The sequence below is a fragment of the Phyllobates terribilis genome, unplaced genomic scaffold, assembly GCF_046119375.1.
Source record: "Phyllobates terribilis strain yellow unplaced genomic scaffold, ASM4611937v1 Scaffold_3__8_contigs__length_932513732, whole genome shotgun sequence".
In the NCBI taxonomy this organism is placed as follows: domain Eukaryota; kingdom Metazoa; phylum Chordata; class Amphibia; order Anura; family Dendrobatidae; genus Phyllobates; species Phyllobates terribilis.
The window spans coordinates 55,780,969-55,802,189 of NW_027362763.1; the positions used below are offsets into that span (position 1 = coordinate 55,780,969).

A 21,221-nucleotide genomic window follows, 5' to 3' on the forward strand; every position below is an offset into this window, starting at 1 on the left:
CAGGGCAGTGTCAAAAGGTTGTTGGTTGGATAGCGGATAATGCTTTCAGTCACTTAGCCACCACCACCACCCTGTCTTCCACACGGTCAAGTCTCAGTAGCCGTGAGTCTGGAGCGCATATTCCTCACCCTGATCCTCCTTCCTCCCACCATGCCAAGTGCCCGGAAACAACTCATCCCACACTTGGACACTCTGAAGAGCTGCTCACTTTTTCATTTTTAGATTTGGGTTTCTCACTCGGTCCACTTGAAGCGGGGCAAGAGGAGATCACATGTCCAAATATTTGAGCAGCCACGGTCACACGAAGGCAATGGTGGGAAAGTGTCACAAGAGGTGGACAATGATGAGACACAATTGCCAGAAAGTCAGGAGGAGGACCAGGGTGCGGAAGTGGAAGACGAGGTGGTGGAAGATATAGTAACTGACCCAACCTGGCAGGAGGACATGCAGAACGAGGACAGCAGCACACAGGGGGAGAGAGGCAGAGCACCCCAACAGGCAGGAAGAAGCAGTGTGGTGGCCGCAGACAGAAGGCAGGCATCCGTTCCCCGTAACACCAACACGAAGGAAGTTGCCAGTACAACTGTTAGGTCTTCCCGAGACTGGTTGTTTTTTAAAGACTCTGCCGATAACCCCAAAAGGGCCATTTGCACCACCTGCCAGGCCAGCATCAGCAGGGGTGGCAAAACGACCAGCCTGACCACCACCAGCATCATCAGGCACATGGCAGCAAAGCACCTGACTTTGTGGGCCAAACCCCAGGGTCCAGTGTCTGCGGGTGGCACCATTGATTCTTCCACTGTTGTGCATGCAAGCCAATCCCCTGTCCATGGTGCATGCAAAGATGCCTCCTGCCCTGCACTCATAGTTGCACACTCAAGTAGCAGCATCAGGAAGCATGTCCACGTCCTTCTCCCAGCGCAGCGTTCAGTTGTTCATACCTCAGTCCTTGGAACGCAAGCGCAAATACGCAGCCAACACCCCACAGGCCACATTACTAAATTCTCACATTTCACGACTGCTTGCGTTCAAAATGTTGTCTTTTAGGCTCGTGGAGACGGAAGTATTCCGCAACCTGATGGTGGCGGCCGTCCCTCGGTACTCGGTCCCCAGCCGCCATTATTTTTCCTAGTGTGCCGCCCCACAATTACACAAGCACGTGTCCCGAAACATTAGCTGTGCCCTCAACACAGTTACCGGGAAAGTCCACCTAACCACGGACACGTGGACAAGTGCTTGTGGGCAGGGACGGCACACTGGGTTAACAAAGTGGAAGCTGGGACGCAGTCGGACCTTGGGACGGAACACGTCCTCCCGACGCCAAGGATTGCGGGCCCTAGGTCAATCAGGGTTGCCCCCACGCTCTACAGCTCCTGCACCTCATCCTCCTCAGCCTCCTCCTCCTCTTCAGCCTCCATCTCCGAAATGACCACATCAGTCACAAGCTGGAAGCACTGCAGCACTGCCTCAGCCAAGCGGAAACAGACTGTGCGAATATGCTTAGGTGATAAACCGCACAATGCTGAGGAGTTGTGGACAGCTATGAAAGAGCAGGCCGATCTGTGGCTCACACCGCTGAACCTACAGCCAGGCATGGTTGTGTGTGACAATGGCCGGAACCTGGAGGCGGCTCTGAGGCGAGGCGAGCTCACACACGTACCATGCCTGGCCCATGTGCTTAACCTCGTGGTTCAGCGGTTTCTCAAATCCTACCCGGAGCTGCCGGATCTGCTTGTTAAAGTACGCTGCCTGTGTGCCCATTTTAGAAAGTCACCTACAGCTTCCGCCACCCTCGCCGTGTTTCAGCAGCGTTTGCAGCTTCCGGCTCACAGACTGGTGTGTAATATCCCCACGCATTGGAACTCTACACTGCAGATGTTGGGAAGGATTTGTGAGCAGAAGAGGGCAGTTGTTGAGCACCAGCATCAGCAAGGCCGTCGGTATTCAGTTCAGACTCCACACACAAGACCTCAGGAGTGGACATGGATGTCAGACATATGTACCATCCTCCAAAACTTTGAGGACTCCACCAAGATAGTGAGCAGCGATAACGCCTTAATTAGCGTCACCATCCCGCTTCTCTGTCTTCTGACACGCTCTCTGCTCACAATCAAAGAGGATGCATTGCAGGCAGAGCACGATGAGATGGAGCAAGGAACCATACAGGGTGATTACACACAGCCAAGCCTCATCTCATCCCAACGTGGATTGGGTGACAATGAGGAAGAGGAGGAGGAGGGACAGGAGCTAGTTTCATGCGCTACAGACGATACTACCTGTACAGCTGTCATACCGTCTGTTCAACGTAGATGGCCAGAGGACAGAGAATTTTAGTGCTCGCTCATCACTAGTGATCTTATTACCATGTACAAGTATATGAGGGGACAGTACAAAGACCTTTCTACTGTTCTTTTTACTCTGAGGCCTGAGACGGGGACAAGGGGGCATCTTCTGGGGGAAAGAAGGTTTAAAGAAGTTTTCTAGTACTTTAGATTACCCCCCCCCAGCACCACCCCAATGTATCCCCCCAGGGCCCATAAGGATTTTTGTAATTAGCTTACATTGCAGATACTGCCTGTGAGTGGCGCTGTCCATGGCCGCTCACAGGCTTCACGTGACCCTGCGCTGACGTCACGACAAGTGAGGCGTGACTCAGCACTGGGGTCCCAGCGGTGGCTGCTGGGCTGTGAGCGGGGTTACCCCCCGCGTCACACCCAGCATCCACCGCGCGCTTTCCCAATGAATGGAGAGAGGCAGAGCGCGTGGTGGATGCCGGGTGTGACGCGGGGGGCAACCCAGCCCACAGCCTGACATCCACCCTGGAACGCAGAAGACAGAGACCCCCGGCTGCTGCCAGCACTTGTCGTGCCGTCAGCGGATGTCAGAGCCGGCTGCAGCCGGGGGTCACGTGAGGCCTGTGAGCGGCCAGTGATAGCGCCACTCACAGGCAGTATCTGCAACGGAAGGTAATTATAAGAATCCTTAGGGGCCCCGGGGGGATACATTGGGGGGGGGGGGGGAATAGAAAATACTGGACAACCCCTTTAATCATAATCACAGACGGGGATTCTTTACTGTAAGAGCAGTGAGACTATGGAGCTCTCTGCCGCATGATGTTGTAATGAGTGATTCACTACTAACATTTAAGAAGGGCCTGGATGCCTTTCTTGTAAAGTATAATATTACAGGTTATATATACTAGATTCCTTGATAGGACGCTGATCCAGGGAACTAGTCTGATTGTCGTATGGAGTCGGGAAGGAATTTTTTCCCCCCAATTAGTGTTTGCCACATGGTTTTTTTTTTTGCCTTCCACTGGATCAACATGTTAGGCTATGCGGTGAACTAGATGGACTTAGTCTTCCTTCAACCTTAAAAACTATGTTACTATTGCACAGTGACTATACCAGCAGAATAGTGAGTGCAGCTCTGGGGTATAATACAAGATTTAACTCAGGATCAGTACAGGATCGGTAATGTATGCACACAGTGACTGCACCAGCAGAATAGTGAGTGCAGCTCTGGAGTATAATACAGGAGGTAACTCCGGATCAGTACTGTAATGTATGTACACAGTGACTGCACCAGCAGAATAGTGAGTGCAGCTCTGGAGTAGAATACATGATGTAACTCAGGATCAGTACTGTAATGTACAGTATAGACCAAAAGTTTGGACACACCTTCTCATTTAAAGATTTTCATGACTATGAAAATTGTACATTCACACTGAAGGCATCAAAACTATGAATTACCACATGTGGAATTATATACTTAACAAAAAAGTGTGAAACAACTGAAAATATGTCTTATATTCTAGGTTCTTCAAAGTAGCCACCTTTTGCTTTGATGACTGCTTTGCACACTCTTGGCATTCTCTTGATGAGCTTCAAGAGGTAGTCACCGGAAATGGTCTTCCAACAATCTTGAAGGAGTTCCCAGAGATACTTAGCACTTGTTGGCCCTTTTGCCTTCACTCTGCGGTCCAGCTCACCCCAAACCATCTCGATTGGGTTCAGGTCTGGTGACTGTGGAGGTCAGGTCATCTGGCGTAGCACCCCATCACTCTCCTTCTTGGTCAAATAGCCCTTACACAGCCTGGAGGTGTGTTTGGGGTCATTGTCCTGCTGAAAAATAAATGATGGTCCAACTAAACGCAAACCGGATGGAATAGCATGCCGCTGCAAGATGCTGTGGTAGCCATGCTGGTTCAGTATGCCTTCAATTTTGAATAAATCCCCAACAGTGTCACCAGCAAAGCACCCCCACACCATCACACCTCCTCCTCCATGCTTCACGGTGGGAACCAGGCATGTAGAGTCCATCCGTTCACCTTTTCTGTGTCCCACAAAGACACGGTGGTTGGAACCAAAGATCTCAAATTTGGACTCATCAGACCAAAGCACAGATTTCCACTGGTCTAATGTCCATTCCTTGTGTTCTTTAGCCCAAACAAGTCTCTTCTGCTTGTTGCCTGTCCTTAGCAGTGGTTTCCTAGCAGCTATTTTACCATGAAGGCCTGCTGCACAAAGTCTCCTCTTAACAGTTGTTGTAGAGATGTGTCTGCTGCTAGAACCCTGTGTGGCATTGACCTGGTCTCTAATCTGAGCTGCTGTTAACCTGCGATTTCTGAGGTTGGTGACTCGGATAAACTTATCCTCAGAAGCAGAGGTGACTCTTGGTCTTCCTTTCCTGGGGCGGTCCTCATGTGAGCCAGTATCTTTGTAGCGCTTGATGGTTTTTGCAACTGCACTTGGGGACACTTTCAAAGTTTGCCCAATTTTTCGGACTGACTGACCTTCATTTCTTAAAGTAATGATGGCCACTCGTTTTTCTTTACTTCTTGCCATAATACAAATTCTAACAGTCTATTCAGTAGGACTATCAGCTGTGTATCCACCTGACTTCTGCACAACACAACTGATGGTCCCAACCCCATTTATAAGGCAAGAAATCCCACTTATTAAACCTGACAGGGCACACCTGTGAAGTGAAAACCATTTCCGGTGACTACCTCTTGAAGCTCATCAAGAGAATGCCAAAAGTGTGCAAAGCAGTCATCAAAGCAAAAGGTGGCTACTTTGAAGAACCTAGAATATAAGACATATTTTCAGTTGTTTCACACTTTTTTGTTAAGTATATAATTCCACATGTGTTAATTCATAGTTTTGATGCCTTCAGTGTGAATGTACAATTTTCATAGTCATGAAAATACAGAAAAATCTTTAAATGAGAAGGTGTGTCCAAACTTTTGGTCTGTACTGTATGTACACAGTGACTGCACCAGCAGAATAGTGAGTGCAGCTCTGGAGTATAATACAGGATGTAATTCCACAAATATGAAACTCGTATACATTGTGGCTGAAATGTGTGTCAGCTTGTAGTGTAGATTTAATTCAATTGCTTACTGATAGCCCAAAAATTTGCCTAATTTTTTAAGTGATAAACATATTAACAAACTAGTGCTTCCTTACTCTGGTTAGCAGTTGATTCCAGATTAGGATTTATGGGAATCACAGGATGGAGAACGTTATTGATCTGCAAGTGATGAGAAAGTGGAAATAACATTTTCAAAACCTCTGGATTTATCCAGTCTGGACTCTGAGCCTCGTGCAGAAATCCCAGCAATTCTGGCCATGGCTGCTATCACTCAGGTCATTAATGGTCATCTGAAGAAGGTTCTGCCGCTGAATGCACGTGGACAAATCATCAAGGTCCTCTGCTGGCAGCTCCTGTATAATTACCAACCAATGACATCCCTGATGTGCTCAATGGGAAACAAGTCTGGAGACGCTGCAAGTGCCAGGATTTCTGCACGTGGCTCTTATACGTGACGCTAAATACACCCAGATATAGTAAAAGGTTTCCATTTTTCATCATTTGCAGATCTGTGACGTCTCCATCCTGGGATTTCCATCACTCCTCCACTTTTCCTTCTCGTTGCTGCAGAGTAGTCGCACACGGAGCTGTATCCTCCAGTGATGGCTGCTGGATCTGGGAAGTTTTGTGGTGTCAGTAAATGACGGGTCTCCTGTCTGACTCGCACAGACACCGACACAGAGGAAACCTTCCTGTCCCGGCTTTCTGCATGATACACACAGGGAGGGGATGTAAACAGTTAAGGACGTCTGCAGTGGGGTCAGCGGTGGACAGGACCCCGTTACTATTTCTGTCAGTGGTTGCTGGCAGCTCACAGAGGACCAGACTGCTGCTCTCCAAGGGGGTCAGGCCCCTGTGCGGCTGTCAGTCTTTCCCTTATGATAAGCCCTGAGCAGGAAGCACAGCTGGACAGGGGAAGGAAATGTCCGGATTGCAAAAAATATATAGATGGGCAGAGGCAGACGGCGGCCGGTATGTGCTCCATGTCCAGCCCGCCACATGGAGAAGCCCTGAGGTCAGGCAAGCACCAGCATGAATACCACAGGATGGTGCACTGCCAGAACCAAATCACAGTCATCTCTGTGGCTCCCCCTGGTGACCAGACTGGTGTAAGACAGAAAGAGATAGAGAGTGCGAGCCATCGTGAGGGCAGGGCTGGAGGGGCGAGGCAAGGCGAGGGCCGGAGGGGCGAGGCAAGGCGAGGGCCGGAGGGGCGAGGCAAGGCGAGGGCCGGAGGGGCGAGGCAAGGCGAGGGCCGGAGGGGCGAGGCAAGGCGAGGGCCGGAGGGGCGAGGCAAGGCGAGGGCCGGAGGGGCGAGGCAAGGCGAGGGCCGGAGGGGCGAGGCAAGGCGAGGGCCGGAGGGGCGAGGGCTGGAGGGGCGAGGGCCGGAGGGGCGAGGCAAGGCGAGGGCCGGAGGGGCGAGGCAAGGCGAGGGCCGGAGGGGCGAGGCAAGGCGAGGGCCGGAGGGGCGAGGCAAGGCGAGGGCCGGAGGGGCGAGGCAAGGCGAGGGCCGGAGGGGCGAGGCAAGGCGAGGGCCGGAGGGGCGAGGCAAGGCGAGGGCCGGAGGGGCGAGGCAAGGCGAGGGCCGGAGGGGCGAGGCAAGGCGAGGGCCGGAGGGGCGAGGCAAGGCGAGGGCCGGAGGGGCGAGGCAAGGCGAGGGCCGGAGGGGCGAGGCAAGGCGAGGGCCGGAGGGGCGAGGCAAGGCGAGGGCCGGAGGGGCGAGGCAAGGCGAGGGCCGGAGGGGCGAGGCAAGGCGAGGGCCGGAGGGGCGAGGCAAGGCGAGGGCCGGAGGGGCGAGGCAAGGCGAGGGCCGGAGGGGCGAGGCAAGGCGAGGGCCGGAGGGGCGAGGCAAGGCGAGGGCCGGAGGGGCGAGGCAAGGCGAGGGCCGGAGGGGCGAGGCAAGGCGAGGGCCGGAGGGGCGAGGCAAGGCGAGGGCCGGAGGGGCGAGGCAAGGCGAGGGCCGGAGGGGCGAGGCAAGGCGAGGGCCGGAGGGGCGAGGCAAGGCGAGGGCCGGAGGGGCGAGGCAAGGCGAGGGCCGGAGGGGCGAGGCAAGGCGAGAGCCGGAGGGGCGAGACAAGGCGAGAGCCGGAGGGGCGAGACAAGGCGAGAGCCGGAGGGGCGAGACAAGGCGAGAGCTGGAGGGGCGAGACAAGGCGAGAGCTGGAGGGGCGAGACAAGGCGAGAGCTGGAGGGGCGAGACAAGGCGAGAGCTGGAGGGGCGAGACAAGGCGAGAGCTGGAGGGGCGAGACAAGGCGAGAGCTGGAGGGGCGAGACAAGGCGAGAGCTGGAGGGGCGAGACAAGGCGAGAGCTGGAGGGGCGAGACAAGGCGAGAGCTGGAGGGGCGAGACAAGGCGAGAGCTGGAGGGGCGAGACAAGGCGAGAGCTGGGGGGGCGAGACAAGGCGAGAGCTGGGGGGGCGAGACAAGGCGAGAGCTGGGGGGGCGAGACAAGGCGAGAGCTGGGGGGGCGAGACAAGGCGAGAGCTGGAAGGGCGAGACAAGGCGAGAGCTGGAAGGGCGAGAGCTGGAGGGGCGAGACAAGGCGAGAGCTGGAGGGGCGAGACAAGGCGAGAGCTGGAGGGGCGAGACAAGGCGAGAGCTGGAGGGGCGAGACAAGGCGAGAGCTGGAGGGGCGAGACAAGGCGAGAGCTGGAGGGGCGAGACAAGGCGAGAGCTGGAGGGGCAAGACAAGGCGAGAGCTGGAGGGGCAAGACAAGGCGAGAGCTGGAGGGGCAAGACAAGGCGAGAGCTGGAGGGGCAAGACAAGGCGAGAGCTGGAGGGGCAAGACAAGGCGAGAGCTGGAGGGGCAAGACAAGGCGAGAGCTGGAGGGGCAAGACAAGGCGAGAGCTGGAGGGGCAAGACAAGGCGAGAGCTGGAGGGGCAAGACAAGGCGAGAGCTGGAGGGGCAAGACAAGGCGAGAGCTGGAGGGGCAAGACAAGGCGAGAGCTGGAGGGGCAAGACAAGGCGAGAGCTGGAGGGGCAAGACAAGGCGAGAGCTGGAGGGGCAAGACAAGGCGAGAGCTGGAGGGGCAAGACAAGGCGAGAGCTGGAGGGGCAAGACAAGGCGAGAGCTGGAGGGGCAAGACAAGGCGAGAGCTGGAGGGGCAAGACAAGGCGAGAGCTGGAGGGGCAAGACAAGGCGAGAGCTGGAGGGGCAAGACAAGGCGAGAGCTGGAGGGGCAAGACAAGGCGAGAGCTGGAGGGGCAAGACAAGGCGAGAGCTGGAGGGGCAAGACAAGGCGAGAGCTGGAGGGGCAAGACAAGGCGAGAGCTGGAGGGGCAAGACAAGGCGAGAGCTGGAGGGGCAAGACAAGGCGAGAGCTGGAGGGTAAGAGAAGGAAAGAGATGGAGGGCAAGAGAAGGAAAGAGATCGAAGCAAGAGAAAGAGAGACAGAGTGTGAGATGGAAAGAGAGACCCTAAGATCTAACCTGGTGGTGACCCCGGCCCCTTGTCTGCAGCTCTCTGCAGTCACACATCTTTCCATGGTGTTACACACCAGTCATCTCCATCACTTTTACAGCTTCTTGCACATAATTATACAGCCGGCCGCAGTAATATTTCACATACGCTCTGTATATATTCCTGGGTCTTGATGGAGAACCTATAAATGTCGGCTGCTCGAGGATAATAGGAACATTATATATTTCAACACTTCGTGTGTCTACGCTGTGTGCTGTGATTTAGAGTCCTACAAGCCCCGGCATGCTTCCCCCATCCCGGCACAGACACAGGCGATGTCCAGGCCGGCGTGTCCCGGAGAGGTGCAGTCACACCGGTACGTGTCTGGTCAGGTCAGCCGAGCCAAGTGCAGCAGCTCAATCAGCGGATTACATTTATGAGGCAGTAACTGGTGCTCTGCACATCATGAACTTTTACAAGTTTATTTCCAGCTCTCCAGGGACTCGCACAGCGGAAATGTAGACATCTATAAAAATAAGCCTCCGAGACACAGTGATGGCTGCTCTATAATTGATGGCGAGGAAAAGCCACCAGAGGGGTGCGGACACTGCGGATCTGAGGGGGTCCCTGATCTCAGACTCAAAGCCATGGAGCAGTACACAGACTAAACTCCGCTCACTTCAGGGAGATCATCATCAGCTGACCATCCAATAGGGGGCTCCCGACATCAGATTTGGAGGTTGGAGGGATCCTTTATTCCCAATGGAGATCAGCAGAGTGCGTGTGCTACTTTGGATAAGGGAGGTGTAAAAAATATATATGTTAACCATGTGATTTCAGTTGTACTGGCTGTGTAATGTATGTACACAGTACTGCACAAGCAGAATAGTGAGTGCAGCTCTGGAGTATAATACAGGATGTAACTCAGGATCAGTAATGTAATGTATGTGCACAGTGACTGCACCAGCAGAATAGTGAGTGCAGCTCTGGAGTATACTACTGGATGTAACTCAGGATCAGTACAGGATCAGTAATGTAATGTATGTACACAGTGACTGCACCAGCAGAATAGTGAGTGCAGCTCTGGAGTATAATACAGGATGTAACTCAGGATCAGTAATGTAATGTATGTACACAGTGACTGCACCAGCAGAATAGTGAGTGCAGCTCTGGAGTATAATACAGGATGTAACTCAGGATCAGTACAGGATCAGTAATGTAATGTATGTACACAGTGACTGCACCAGTAGAATAGTGAGTGCAGCTCTGGAGTATAATACAGGATGTAACTCAGGATCAGTACAGGATCAGTAATGTATGTACACAGTGACTGCACCAGCAGAATAGTGAGTGCAGCTCTGGAGTATAATACAGGATGTAACTCAGGATCAGTACAGGATCATTAATGTATGTACACAGTACTGCACCAGCAGAATAGTGAGTGCAGCTCTGGAGTATAATACAGGATGTAACTCAGGATCAGTAATGTAATGTATGTACACAGTGACTGCACCAGCAGAATAGTGAGTGCAGCTCTGGAGTATAATACAGGATGTAACTCGGGATCAGTACAGGATAAGTAATGTAATGTATGTACACAGTGACTGCACCAGCAGAATAGTGAGTGCAGCTCTGGAGTATAATACAGGATGTAACTCAGGATCAGTACAGGATCAGTAATGTAATGTATGTACACAGTGACTCCACCAGCAGAATAGTGAGTGCAGCTCTGGAGTATAATACAGGATGTAACTCAGGATCAGTAATGTAATGTATGTACAATGTGACTGCACCAGCAGAATAGTGAGTGCAGCTCTGGAGTATAATACAGGATGTAACTCAGGATCAATACAGGATCAGTAATGTATGTACACAGTGACTGCACCAGCAGAATAGTGAGTGCAGCTCTGGAGTATAATACAGGATGTAACTCAGGATCAATACAGGATCAGTAATGTATGTACACAGTGACTGCACCAGCAGAATAGTGAGTGCAGCTCTGGAGGATAATACAGGATGTAACTCAGGATCAGTAATGTATGTACACAGTACTGCACCAGCAGAATAGTGAGTGCAGCTCTGGAGTATAATACAGGATGTAACTCAGGATCAGTAATGTAATGTATGTACACAGTGACTGCACCAGCAGAATAGTGAGTGCAGCTCTGGAGGATAATACAGGATGTAACTCAGGATCAGTAATGTAATGTATGTACACAGTGACTACACCAGCAGAATAGCGAGTGCAGCTCTGGAGTATAATACAGGATGTAACTCAGGATCAGTAATGTAATGTATGTACACAGTGACTACACCAGCAGAATAGTGAGTGCAGCTCTGGAGTATAATACAGGATGTAACTCCGGATCAGTAATGTAATGTATGTACACACTGACTGCACCAGCAGAATAGTGAGTGCAGCTCTGGAGTATAATACAGGATGTAACTCAGGATCAGTACAGGATCAGTAATGTAAAGTATGTACACAGTGACTGCACCAGCAGAATAGTGAGTGCAGCTCTGGAGTATAATACAGCATATAACTCAGGATCAGTACAGGGTTAGTAATGTAATGCATGTACACAGTGACTGCACCAGCAGAATAGTGAGTGCAGCTCTGGAGTATAATACAGGATGTAACTCAGGATCAATACAGGATCAGTAATGTATGTACACAGTGACTGCACCAGCAGAATAGTGAGTGCAGCTCTGGAGTATAATACAGGATGTAACTCAGGATCAGTAATGTAATGTATGTACACAGTGACTGCACCAGCAGAATAGTGAGTGCAGCTCTGGAGTATAATACAGGATGTAACTCAGGATCAATACAGGATCAGTAATGTATGTACACAGTGACTGCACCAGCAGAATAGTGAGTGCAGCTCTGGAGTATAATACAGGATGTAACTCAGGATCAATACAGGATCAGTAATGTATGTACACAGTGACTGCACCAGCAGAATAGTGAGTGCAGCTCTGGAGTATAATACAGGATGTAACTCAGGATCAGTAATGTAATGTATGTACACAGTGACTCCACCAGCAGAATAGTGAGTGCAGCTCTGGAGTATAATACAAGATTGTATGTACACAGTGACTACACTATATTAGTACACCCTCAGTGTTATCTCTTACTCCTCTTTGCTAGTTAACAGTTAAACTCGTCAGAACAGTCAGGGTTCACCAGAATACGGATTTCCCTATCTCTCTAGTATCAGCCACACAATTAAATCGATCTGAAATATTGAACGGAAATTGTACATTTCCCACAAATACGTAGATGTGTCCAATTTAGCGTCCAGCTCTGCTGCACCGTCTATTGTTTGTAAATGAGAGGTAGGAGGAAGGTTGTGGAGGCCAAAGAGCCGTCATGCATCACGAGATTAAACATGGCCGCATCAGGCTCTCCAAGAAATTAATTATCCGCGAACAAGTGAACCTGGAAGAGACCAACTTTTATCAGCTGCGACTCTGAACTCACCCAGAAATAAAGAAAAGAATCCCTCGTTATTTGATGTGTACAGAGAAGCGATATGTAAGGTGTCTCCGCCGAGAAAGAGTTGGTGAGATTGCATAAATATTCACACCCTTCTGGGACTCTGCACCCACAAAAGACTGAAAGCTTTGATAGAATCTTGACGGGAGTCAAACTTTTTCCTAATTAGCGGACTGGCAAGCGAATGGGACTTTGGCACGGGAAAAAAAAAAAGTTAAAATGTGGCCGGTTATGTTGAACGTCTCATCACGTTTTCAGGGCTACTTTGCGCTTTACACACTTTTTGTGGCTATTTTGACAAGAGAGTGAGGATTAGAGGGGAATGGAACGAGCTCTATTTTGGAAAACGGCAATAAATTGCACCAAAAAATTAGCTGAAAAATGTGTCAAAAAGTAGGACGAGCAATGGGTGGTGTAAGGCCAGACAAGAGCGTCAAAAGATGCATCAGATGTGAGACTAGTGGGGTCCGGCTCGTGCCGTGGATGGAGCCGCGGCTATCAAGTGCTTGCTTGGGCTTTACTTATTTACACTGCTTGGCCCAGAAAAGCACGGACACTTGGATAAATCAGAGACGGTCGAGCTCATTGTGAACCTGTTTCTTACTCGCACCTGCTCAGCTGCAGCCTCATCCCCCTCCTGTCCCATCTTCTTGCACTTTGTTTGGTTGCCAAATAGGTTATAGAAAGCAACAAAAAAATCATCGGCATAGCAAGGCGCTGTTAAAGAAAGTCTGTCGGCACAAAGCTGACTGTTCAAACCAAGCCTAGGCGTTCGGTGCAACCTTCCCACCTACTTGTTTTGCATATATCTCTGCTCTCCTTTTCCTTGATTGACAGCTCTATACAGGAGTCAGAAGAGGGGGGAGACAGATGAAAACCCCCCCAAAAAAAAGCGGGTGGGAAGGGAAGGTGAACGGAACTGCTCGGGCTCGCCAATGGTGCTCCGAACGCCTATGCTTGGTTTGAACAGTCATTTTGTGTTTAGTGTCGCTAATGGTGCTTCGAACGCCTATGCTTGCTTTGAATAGTCATTTTTTGCTCAGTCTCGCCAATGGTGCTTCGAACGCCTATGCTTGCTTTGAACAGTCATTTTGTGCTCAGTCTCGCCAATGGTGCTCCGAACGCCTATGCTTGGTTTGAACAGTCATTTTGTGTTGACGGACACCCTTTTGAAACTATTTTCCATGCTCACATCCATCCGAGGTGCACAGACCTTTATGATTTTTCCAGGACAGCTTCTTGGCCGTCACCCCGCAGTGGGTGACTACATGGCCGGATAGCGCCCGACCAAAGCCTTTTCGTCATCTCCAGGTATAGAAATTGTTATGAGCCTTGGAGAGATTTCCTACGCAGCATCCAAAGCCTCATTTATCATAAGTAATGACATGACCCCCAGAGATGAGTGTCCCTATGCAGCCCAGAGTCACATAACGGGGAGGGAGAATTAATAGCCCGGGCACATCTGGCCGCAGCGCGGTGCATGCCGTCTCAGGGCCAGGTGTGGGTATGGTGCAACGTGGGTATTGCACAACTGACCTCGCCGGCACAGGCCGATGTGCATCACGTCTGTCACATTAAGCACTTAGAAAACTATGTGAAGATTTCCAGTGTAAGAAAAACAAACCCCATCTGAAAACGGGTTACCACGCCCGGCTCCACCTCTCCGAGCGTCGCAGGAGACGACGGAGCAGATCTCCAGCCACTGGAATAAAGGCCGATCCGTAACGAACCATTCTGTGCTTAATGCCAGATATGTCAGCACCCCCTCTGCTACATGCCACGCTGCAGCTAGAGACCACCAGAGCTCATTTGTGGCCCCCTGCTGTCAGTCACTGATGTAGCGTCACCATGTCCTAATCTTATTTATTTATGCAGCTTTCTAGAACATTGCATCCTTATTCTTCTCCATTTTCACCATCGCTGCTCGCTTACTACATGCAGAGCTGATCTGCACCTATTTTTCCCCCTGGATTCCTTATATAACCCCTTTAAAGGTTGACGGCCTTCTGATCTTGCTCGTTGGATCTAGGAATCGGAGATCTGCTGCATGTCGGGTCTTCTCTGGTGAAAGTTCTGCAACTTTATAATATACTTTGCATTTCATTTTCTTGCAATTTTCAAGAGCTCAGCTTGCTGGCAGTGAATGCATGCAAGCGGAGGCTGAACCCGTAGAGATCACTTGTATGTGACACGGTGTATGACAGCACTGGTCCGGAGCTCGGGGGGGACGGGTTTGGGGACGTCTTATGTCTCCGTGCAGATTCTACGCCTTGTGTAACGTTCCTGCAGTAACGTGGCTTCCCACATAACCTAGGATTGTTTGGTTCATACCGTTCCCGTTTACCCCCCTTCCTGCACCGCGCTCTCCATAAATCGGTGTAGACGGGTACAGCAGGAGCTGAGCCCCCTCCATCTGCAGTAGGTGACGGCTGTGATCCACAGATGACACCCCGCTGCACCTAGCTGGCTTGGCGCCCGCTGTAAACCCATCAATGGCCGCGCAACCTATTATACTACAACCCCCACACGCCTGCTCGCTACAGGAGCCAGGGATGGGGGGGGGGGGGGGCACGCCTGCTCGCTACAGGAGCTGGGGGAGGGGCACGCCTGCTCGCTACAGGAGCTGGGGGAGGGGCACGCCTGCTCGCTACAGGAGCTGGGGGAGGGGCACGCCTGCTCGCTACAGGAGCCAGGGATGGGGGGGGGGGGCACGCCTGCTCGCTACAGGAGCTGGGGGAGGGGCACGCCTGCTCGCTACAGGAGCTGGGGGAGGGGCACGCCTGCTCGCTACAGGAGCTGGGGGAGGGGCACGCCTGCTCGCTACAGGAGCTGGGGGAGGGGCACGCCTGCTCGCTACAGGAGCTGGGGGAGGGGCACGCCTGCTCGCTACAGGAGCTGGGGGAGGGGCACGCCTGCTCGCTACAGGAGCTGGGGGAGGGGCACGCCTGCTCGCTACAGGAGCCGGGGGGGAGGGGCACGCCTGCTCGCTACAGGAGCCGGGGGGGAGGGGCACGCCTGCTCGCTACAGGAGCCGGGGGGGAGGGGCACGCCTGCTCGCTACAGGAGCCGGGGGGGGAGGGGCACGCCTGCTCGCTACAGGAGCCGGGGGGGGAGGGGCACGCCTGCTCGCTACAGGAGCCGGGGGGGGAGGGGCACGCCTGCTCGCTACAGGAGCCGGGGGGGGAGGGGCACGCCTGCTCGCTACAGGAGCCGGGGGGGGAGGGGCACGCCTGCTCGCTACAGGAGCCGGGGGGGGAGGGGCACGCCTGCTCGCTACAGGAGCCGGGGGGGGAGGGGCACGCCTGCTCGCTACAGGAGCCGGGGGGGGAGGGGCACGCCTGCTCGCTACAGGAGCCGGGGGGGGAGGGGCACGCCTGCTCGCTACAGGAGCCGGGGGGGGAGGGGCACGCCTGCTCGCTACAGGAGCCGGGGGGGGGAGGGGCACGCCTGCTCGCTACAGGAGCCGGGGGGGGAGGGGCACGCCTGCTCGCTACAGGAGCCGGGGGGGGAGGGGCACGCCTGCTCGCTACAGGAGCCGGGGGGAGGGGCACGCCTGCTCGCTACAGGAGCCGGGGGGAGGGGCACGCCTGCTCGCTACAGGAGCCGGGGGGAGGGGCACGCCTGCTCGCTACAGGAGCCGGGGGGAGGGGCACGCCTGCTCGCTACAGGAGCCGGGGGGAGGGGCACGCCTGCTCGCTACAGGAGCCGGGGGGAGGGGCACGCCTGCTCGCTACAGGAGCCGGGGGGAGGGGCACGCCTGCTCGCTACAGGAGCCGGGGGGAGGGGCACGCCTGCTCGCTACAGGAGCCGGGGGGAGGGGCACGCCTGCTCGCTACAGGAGCTGGGGCAGGGGCACGCCTGCTCGCTACAGGAGCTGGGAGAGGGGCACGTCTGCTCGCTACAGGAGCTGGGAGAGGGGCACGTCTGCTCGCTACAGGAGCCGGGAGAGGGGCACGTCTGCTCGCTACAGGAGCCGGGAGAGGGGCACGCCTGCTCGCTACAGGAGCCGGGAGAGGGGCACGCCTGCTCGCTACAGGAGCCGGGGGGAGGGGCACGCCTGCTCGCTACAGGAGCCGGGGGGAGGGGCACGCCTGCTCGCTACAGGAGCCGGGGGGAGGGGCACGCCTGCTCGCTACAGGAGCCGGGGGGAGGGGCACGCCTGCTCGCTACAGGAGCCGGGGGGAGGGGCACGCCTGCTCGCTACAGGAGCCGGGGGGAGGGGCACGCCTGCTCGCTACAGGAGCCGGGGGGAGGGGCACGCCTGCTCGCTACAGGAGCCGGGGGGAGGGGCACGCCTGCTCGCTACAGGAGCCGGGGGGAGGGGCACGCCTGCTCGCTACAGGAGCCGGGGGGAGGGGCACGCCTGCTCGCTACAGGAGCCGGGGGGAGGGGCACGCCTGCTCGCTACAGGAGCCGGGGGGAGGGGCACGCCTGCTCGCTACAGGAGCCGGGGGGAGGGGCACGCCTGCTCGCTACAGGAGCCGGGGGGAGGGGCACGCCTGCTCGCTACAGGAGCCGGGGGGAGGGGCACGCCTGCTCGCTACAGGAGCCGGGGGGAGGGGCACGCCTGCTCGCTACAGGAGCCGGGGGGAGGGGCACGCCTGCTCGCTACAGGAGCCGGGGGGGAGGGGCACGCCTGCTCGCTACAGGAGCCGGGGGGAGGGGCACGCCTGCTCGCTACAGGAGCCGGGGGGAGGGGCACGCCTGCTCGCTACAGGAGCCGGGGGGAGGGGCACGCCTGCTCGCTACAGGAGCCGGGGATGGGGGGGGCACGCCTGCTCGCTACAGGAGCTGGGGGAGGGTCACGCCTGCTCGCTATAGGAGCTGGGGGAGGGGCACACCTGCTCGCTACAGGAGCTGGGGGAGGGGCACACCTGCTCGCTATAGGAGCTGGCGGAGGGTCTTGCCTGCTCCTACTGGAACCAAGAAAGGGCCATGCCTGCTCGCTAGAGGGGCCGGGGGAGGATTATGCCTGCTCGCTATAGGAGCTGGGGAAGGGTTATGCTTGCTCGCTACAGGAGATTGGGGAAGGGTTATTGCTTGCTCGCTACAGGAGATTGGGGAAGGGTTATTGCTTGCTCGCTACAGGAGATTGGGGAAGGGTTATTGCTTGCTCGCTACAGGAGCCGGGGGGAGGGGCACGCCTGCTCGCTACAGGAGCCGGGGGGAGGGGCACGCCTGCTCGCTACAGGAGCCGGGGGGAGGGGCACGCCTGCTCGCTACAGGAGCCGGGGGGAGGGGCACGCCTGCTCGCTACAGGAGCCGGGGGGAGGGGCACGCCTGCTCGCTACAGGAGCCGGGGGGAGGGGCACGCCTGCTCGCTACAGGAGCCGGGGGGAGGGGCACGCCTGCTCGCTACAGGAGCCGGGGGGAGGGGCACGCCTGCTCGCTACAGGAGCCGGGGGGAGGGGCACGCCTGCTCGCTACAGGAGCCGGGGGGGAGGGGCACGCCTGCTCGCTACAGGAGCCGGGGGGAGGGGCACGCCTGCTCGCTACAGGAGCCAGGGGGAGGGGCACGCCTGCTCGCTACAGGAGCCGGGGATGGGGGGGGCACGCCTGCTCGCTACAGGAGCTGGGGGAGGGTCACGCCTGCTCGCTATAGGAGCTGGGGGAGGGGCACACCTGCTCGCTACAGGAGCTGGGGGAGGGTCATGCCTGCTCGCTATAGGAGCTGGCGGAGGGTCTTGCCTGCTCCTACTGGAACCAAGAAAGGGCCATGCCTGCTCGCTAGAGGGGCCGGGGGAGGATTATGCCTGCTCGCTATAGGAGCTGGGGAAGGGTTATGCTTGCTCGCTACAGGAGATTGGGGAAGGGTTATTGCTTGCTCGCTACAGGAGATTGGGGAAGGGTTATTGCTTGCTCGCTACAGGAGATTGGGGAAGGGTTATTGCTTGCTCGCTACAGGAGATTGGGGAAGGGTTATGCTTGCTCGCTACAGGAGATTGGGGAAGGGTTATGCTTGCTCGCTACAGGAGATTGGGGAGTTTCTTCCTGGTTCGCTACAGGAGGATCTTTCTGGCTCGTTATAGGAGGTGGGGGCAAATCTTTCCGGCTCACTACAGGAGGCGGTGGAGGGTCTTTCCGACTCGCTATAGAATTCGGAGGCGAGTCTTTCCGGCTTGCTGTAGCAGGTGTGGGCGAGTCTTTCTGGATCGCTATAGAAGGTGGGGGCGAGTCTTTCCGGCTCGATAAAGGAGGTGGGGATGAATCTTTCCTGCTCGCTATAGGAGGTGGGGATGAATCTTTCCTGCTCGCTATAGGAGGTGGGGATGAATCTTTCCTGCTCGCTATAGGAGGTGGGGGCGAGTATTGCATGCTCACTACAGGACTTGGGGGAGGGTTATGCCTGCTCGCTATAGGAGCTGGAGGAGGGTTATGCCTGCAGGCTACAGGAGATGGGGGAAGGGTTATACTTGCTCGCTATAGGAGATTGGGGAAGGGTTATGCCTGCTGGCTACAGGAGATTGGGGAAGGGTTATGCCTGCTGGCTACAGGAGATTGGGGAAGGGTTATGCCTGCTGGCTACAGGAGATTGGGGAAGGGTTATGCCTGCTGGCTACAGGAGATTGGGGAAGGGTTATGCCTGCTGGCTACAGGAGATTGGGGAAGGGTTATGCTTGCTGGCTACAGGAGATTGGGGAAGGGTTATGCTTGCTCGCTACAGGAGATTGGGGAAGGGTTATGCTTGCTCGCTACAGGAGATTGGGGAAGGGTTATGCTTGCTCGCTATAGGAGATTGGGGAGTTTCTTCCTGGTTCGCTACAGGAGGATCTTTCTGGCTCGTTATAGGAGGTGGGGGCAAATCTTTCCGGCTCACTACAAGAGGCGGTGGAGGATCTTTACGACTCGCTATAGAAGGTGGGGGCGAGTCTTTCCAGCTCGATAAAGGAGGTGGGGATGAATCTTTCCGGCTCGCTATAGGAGGTGGGGGGCTAGACTTTCCGGCGCTCTACAGGAGGTGCAGGAGAGTCTTTCCGGTTCTCGACAGTAGGTAAGTGGGCAGCTCGCTACAGGAGGTTGGGAGAAGTCTTTCCGGCTCGCTACAGGAAGTGGAGGTGCAGTTCGTTCCAGGAAGTGGAGGTGCAGTTCGTTCCAGGAAGTGGAGGTGCAGTTCGTTCCAGGAAGTGGAGGTGCAGTTCGTTCCAGGAAGTGGAGGTGCAGTTCGTTCCAGGAAGTGGAGGTGCAGTTCGTTCCAGGAAGTGGGGCAGTTTGGTGTCTGCCTGTTCTTGTACTCACATTTGTCAATTTATATGCGAGCAAAACATAGGTGTGTTTTAAGTTACGGGCAGGCACAATGTATGCTGGGAAGTTCCAGCACCAATAACACCGGTAGAATGCTGAAGAGGAGGCAGCCCCCACTGAAACAGTGAATGGCATAATATGGTGCATGAGGATCAGGAAGGTTCCTGGATATACAGACTGATTTGTACATTAAAAGCAGTTTTACTTTGCTGCGGGCAATGAGGGCAGCAAGACCAGGATTTTCCACGGATTATGCCCAAAGTAAGCCGTGGCCTCAGGTCTTTATGCTGCCATAGGAGTGAGACAGCGGATGGCATGTGCCGCTCTCACACAGCAGACTGGAGCTCTCATCCACTATTAATGGAGACAGACGCAGCCTGATGAACGGACGAGCACATGGGACTGATCGGAGAGAACAGAGCAGGAAATACACAAGGGACATCAGGCCCCTGGAAAATACCTCATTACCTGAGATTTCTTGACTTTTTCTCGTTTTCCAAAAATGCATGCAAGGTCGGTGTCACTGCGGCAAGAGAGGTCCTTTCCTAGAGGAAAAAAAACCACAGTAAATGAATTTTCGGCAAATTAGGGGATTGGATAATTATTCAACGAAAATACGCTCACTCTATGCCAAGCATTGTGTAGGGCACTGCCAGGGACTTCTTAACCAAACGGCAGAAGCCAAAGTGTCCGCTGAAGTGGTCCACATGAGATACAAATAAAGGATAACAAATGTGACCCCCCATATATCACCTCCATGATCTTTTCTGATCTCCCATCCTACACCCGTAGACGTTAATATGGAGTCACCCCTCCGCAGATATAAAAGCACCTGCTCTTCTACAAGATTTTGGAGACATCTGTGGGAATTTCTGCCCTTTCGTCCAGGTCAGACCCTGATGTTGGGGGAAGGCCAGGCTCACAATCTCCATTATAGGATGGGGCTGAGGTCCGGGCTCTGTGCGGCCGCTCATGTCCCCCACCTCCATCTCCGTATGGAGCGTGTGCACTGGGCGAAGTCATGGGGAACAGAAAAGGATCTTCCCCAAACTGTTCCTACAAAGCTGGAAGCTACAATTGTCCACAATGTCTCATGCTGAAGATTAAGATTTCCCATTACTGGAATTAAGGGCCCAATGCCGACCCCTGATAACAATCCCAAAAACCAAACCCAGACTCCTCTATCAGACGCAGATAGAGAAGTGCGATCCGTCACTGCACAGAACACACGTCTCCTCCACAGTCCAGTGGTGTCGGCTTTATACCACTCCAACCGATGCTCGGCATTGTGCCTAGTAATGTACGGCTGCATGCAGCTGCTCAGCCATGAAGCTCCAGGCGGCGGCGCAGTGTTTGTGCTGACGAGATGGTCTGGACTCTGCAGTATGGGTGATGACTCTTCTGCTCTCTGGTTATACACCGGGGACAATGGGATGGAATGAAAAACCTGAAGTCAATGAGTAAGACATACGGCCAATATATCTCTCTATACAGCGTTTCCCTCCTGACTCCTCCATACACATGACTTACTTTCAGCACCACCTGGTGTTCACAGTGCACATTACGAGCGAAGTGCGGGGTGGGAAGTGGGGGACATACAAGCTCAGTTGCTCTCATCACAGCCACGTCAGGTCGCTATATAGTGATGAGAACAACCAATAGACAACGCTTTCTGGCCGGCTTGTCGGGGAAGGAGCAGA

The 21,221-nt window shown here is 54.8% G+C and overlaps 1 protein-coding gene across 1 annotated transcript in view; it reads right to left on the bottom strand.

Moving 5' to 3' along the window:
- PINX1 (PIN2 (TERF1) interacting telomerase inhibitor 1) overlaps positions 1 to 21,221 on the bottom strand; it is a 138,802-nt gene that overhangs the window by 69,539 nt on the left and 48,042 nt on the right. Inside the window, exon 6 of the mRNA XM_073673887.1 lies at positions 19,990 to 20,066. Within this exon, the coding sequence (XP_073529988.1) occupies positions 19,990 to 20,066 (77 nt within the window). The remainder of the gene's footprint in view (positions 1 to 19,989; positions 20,067 to 21,221) is intronic.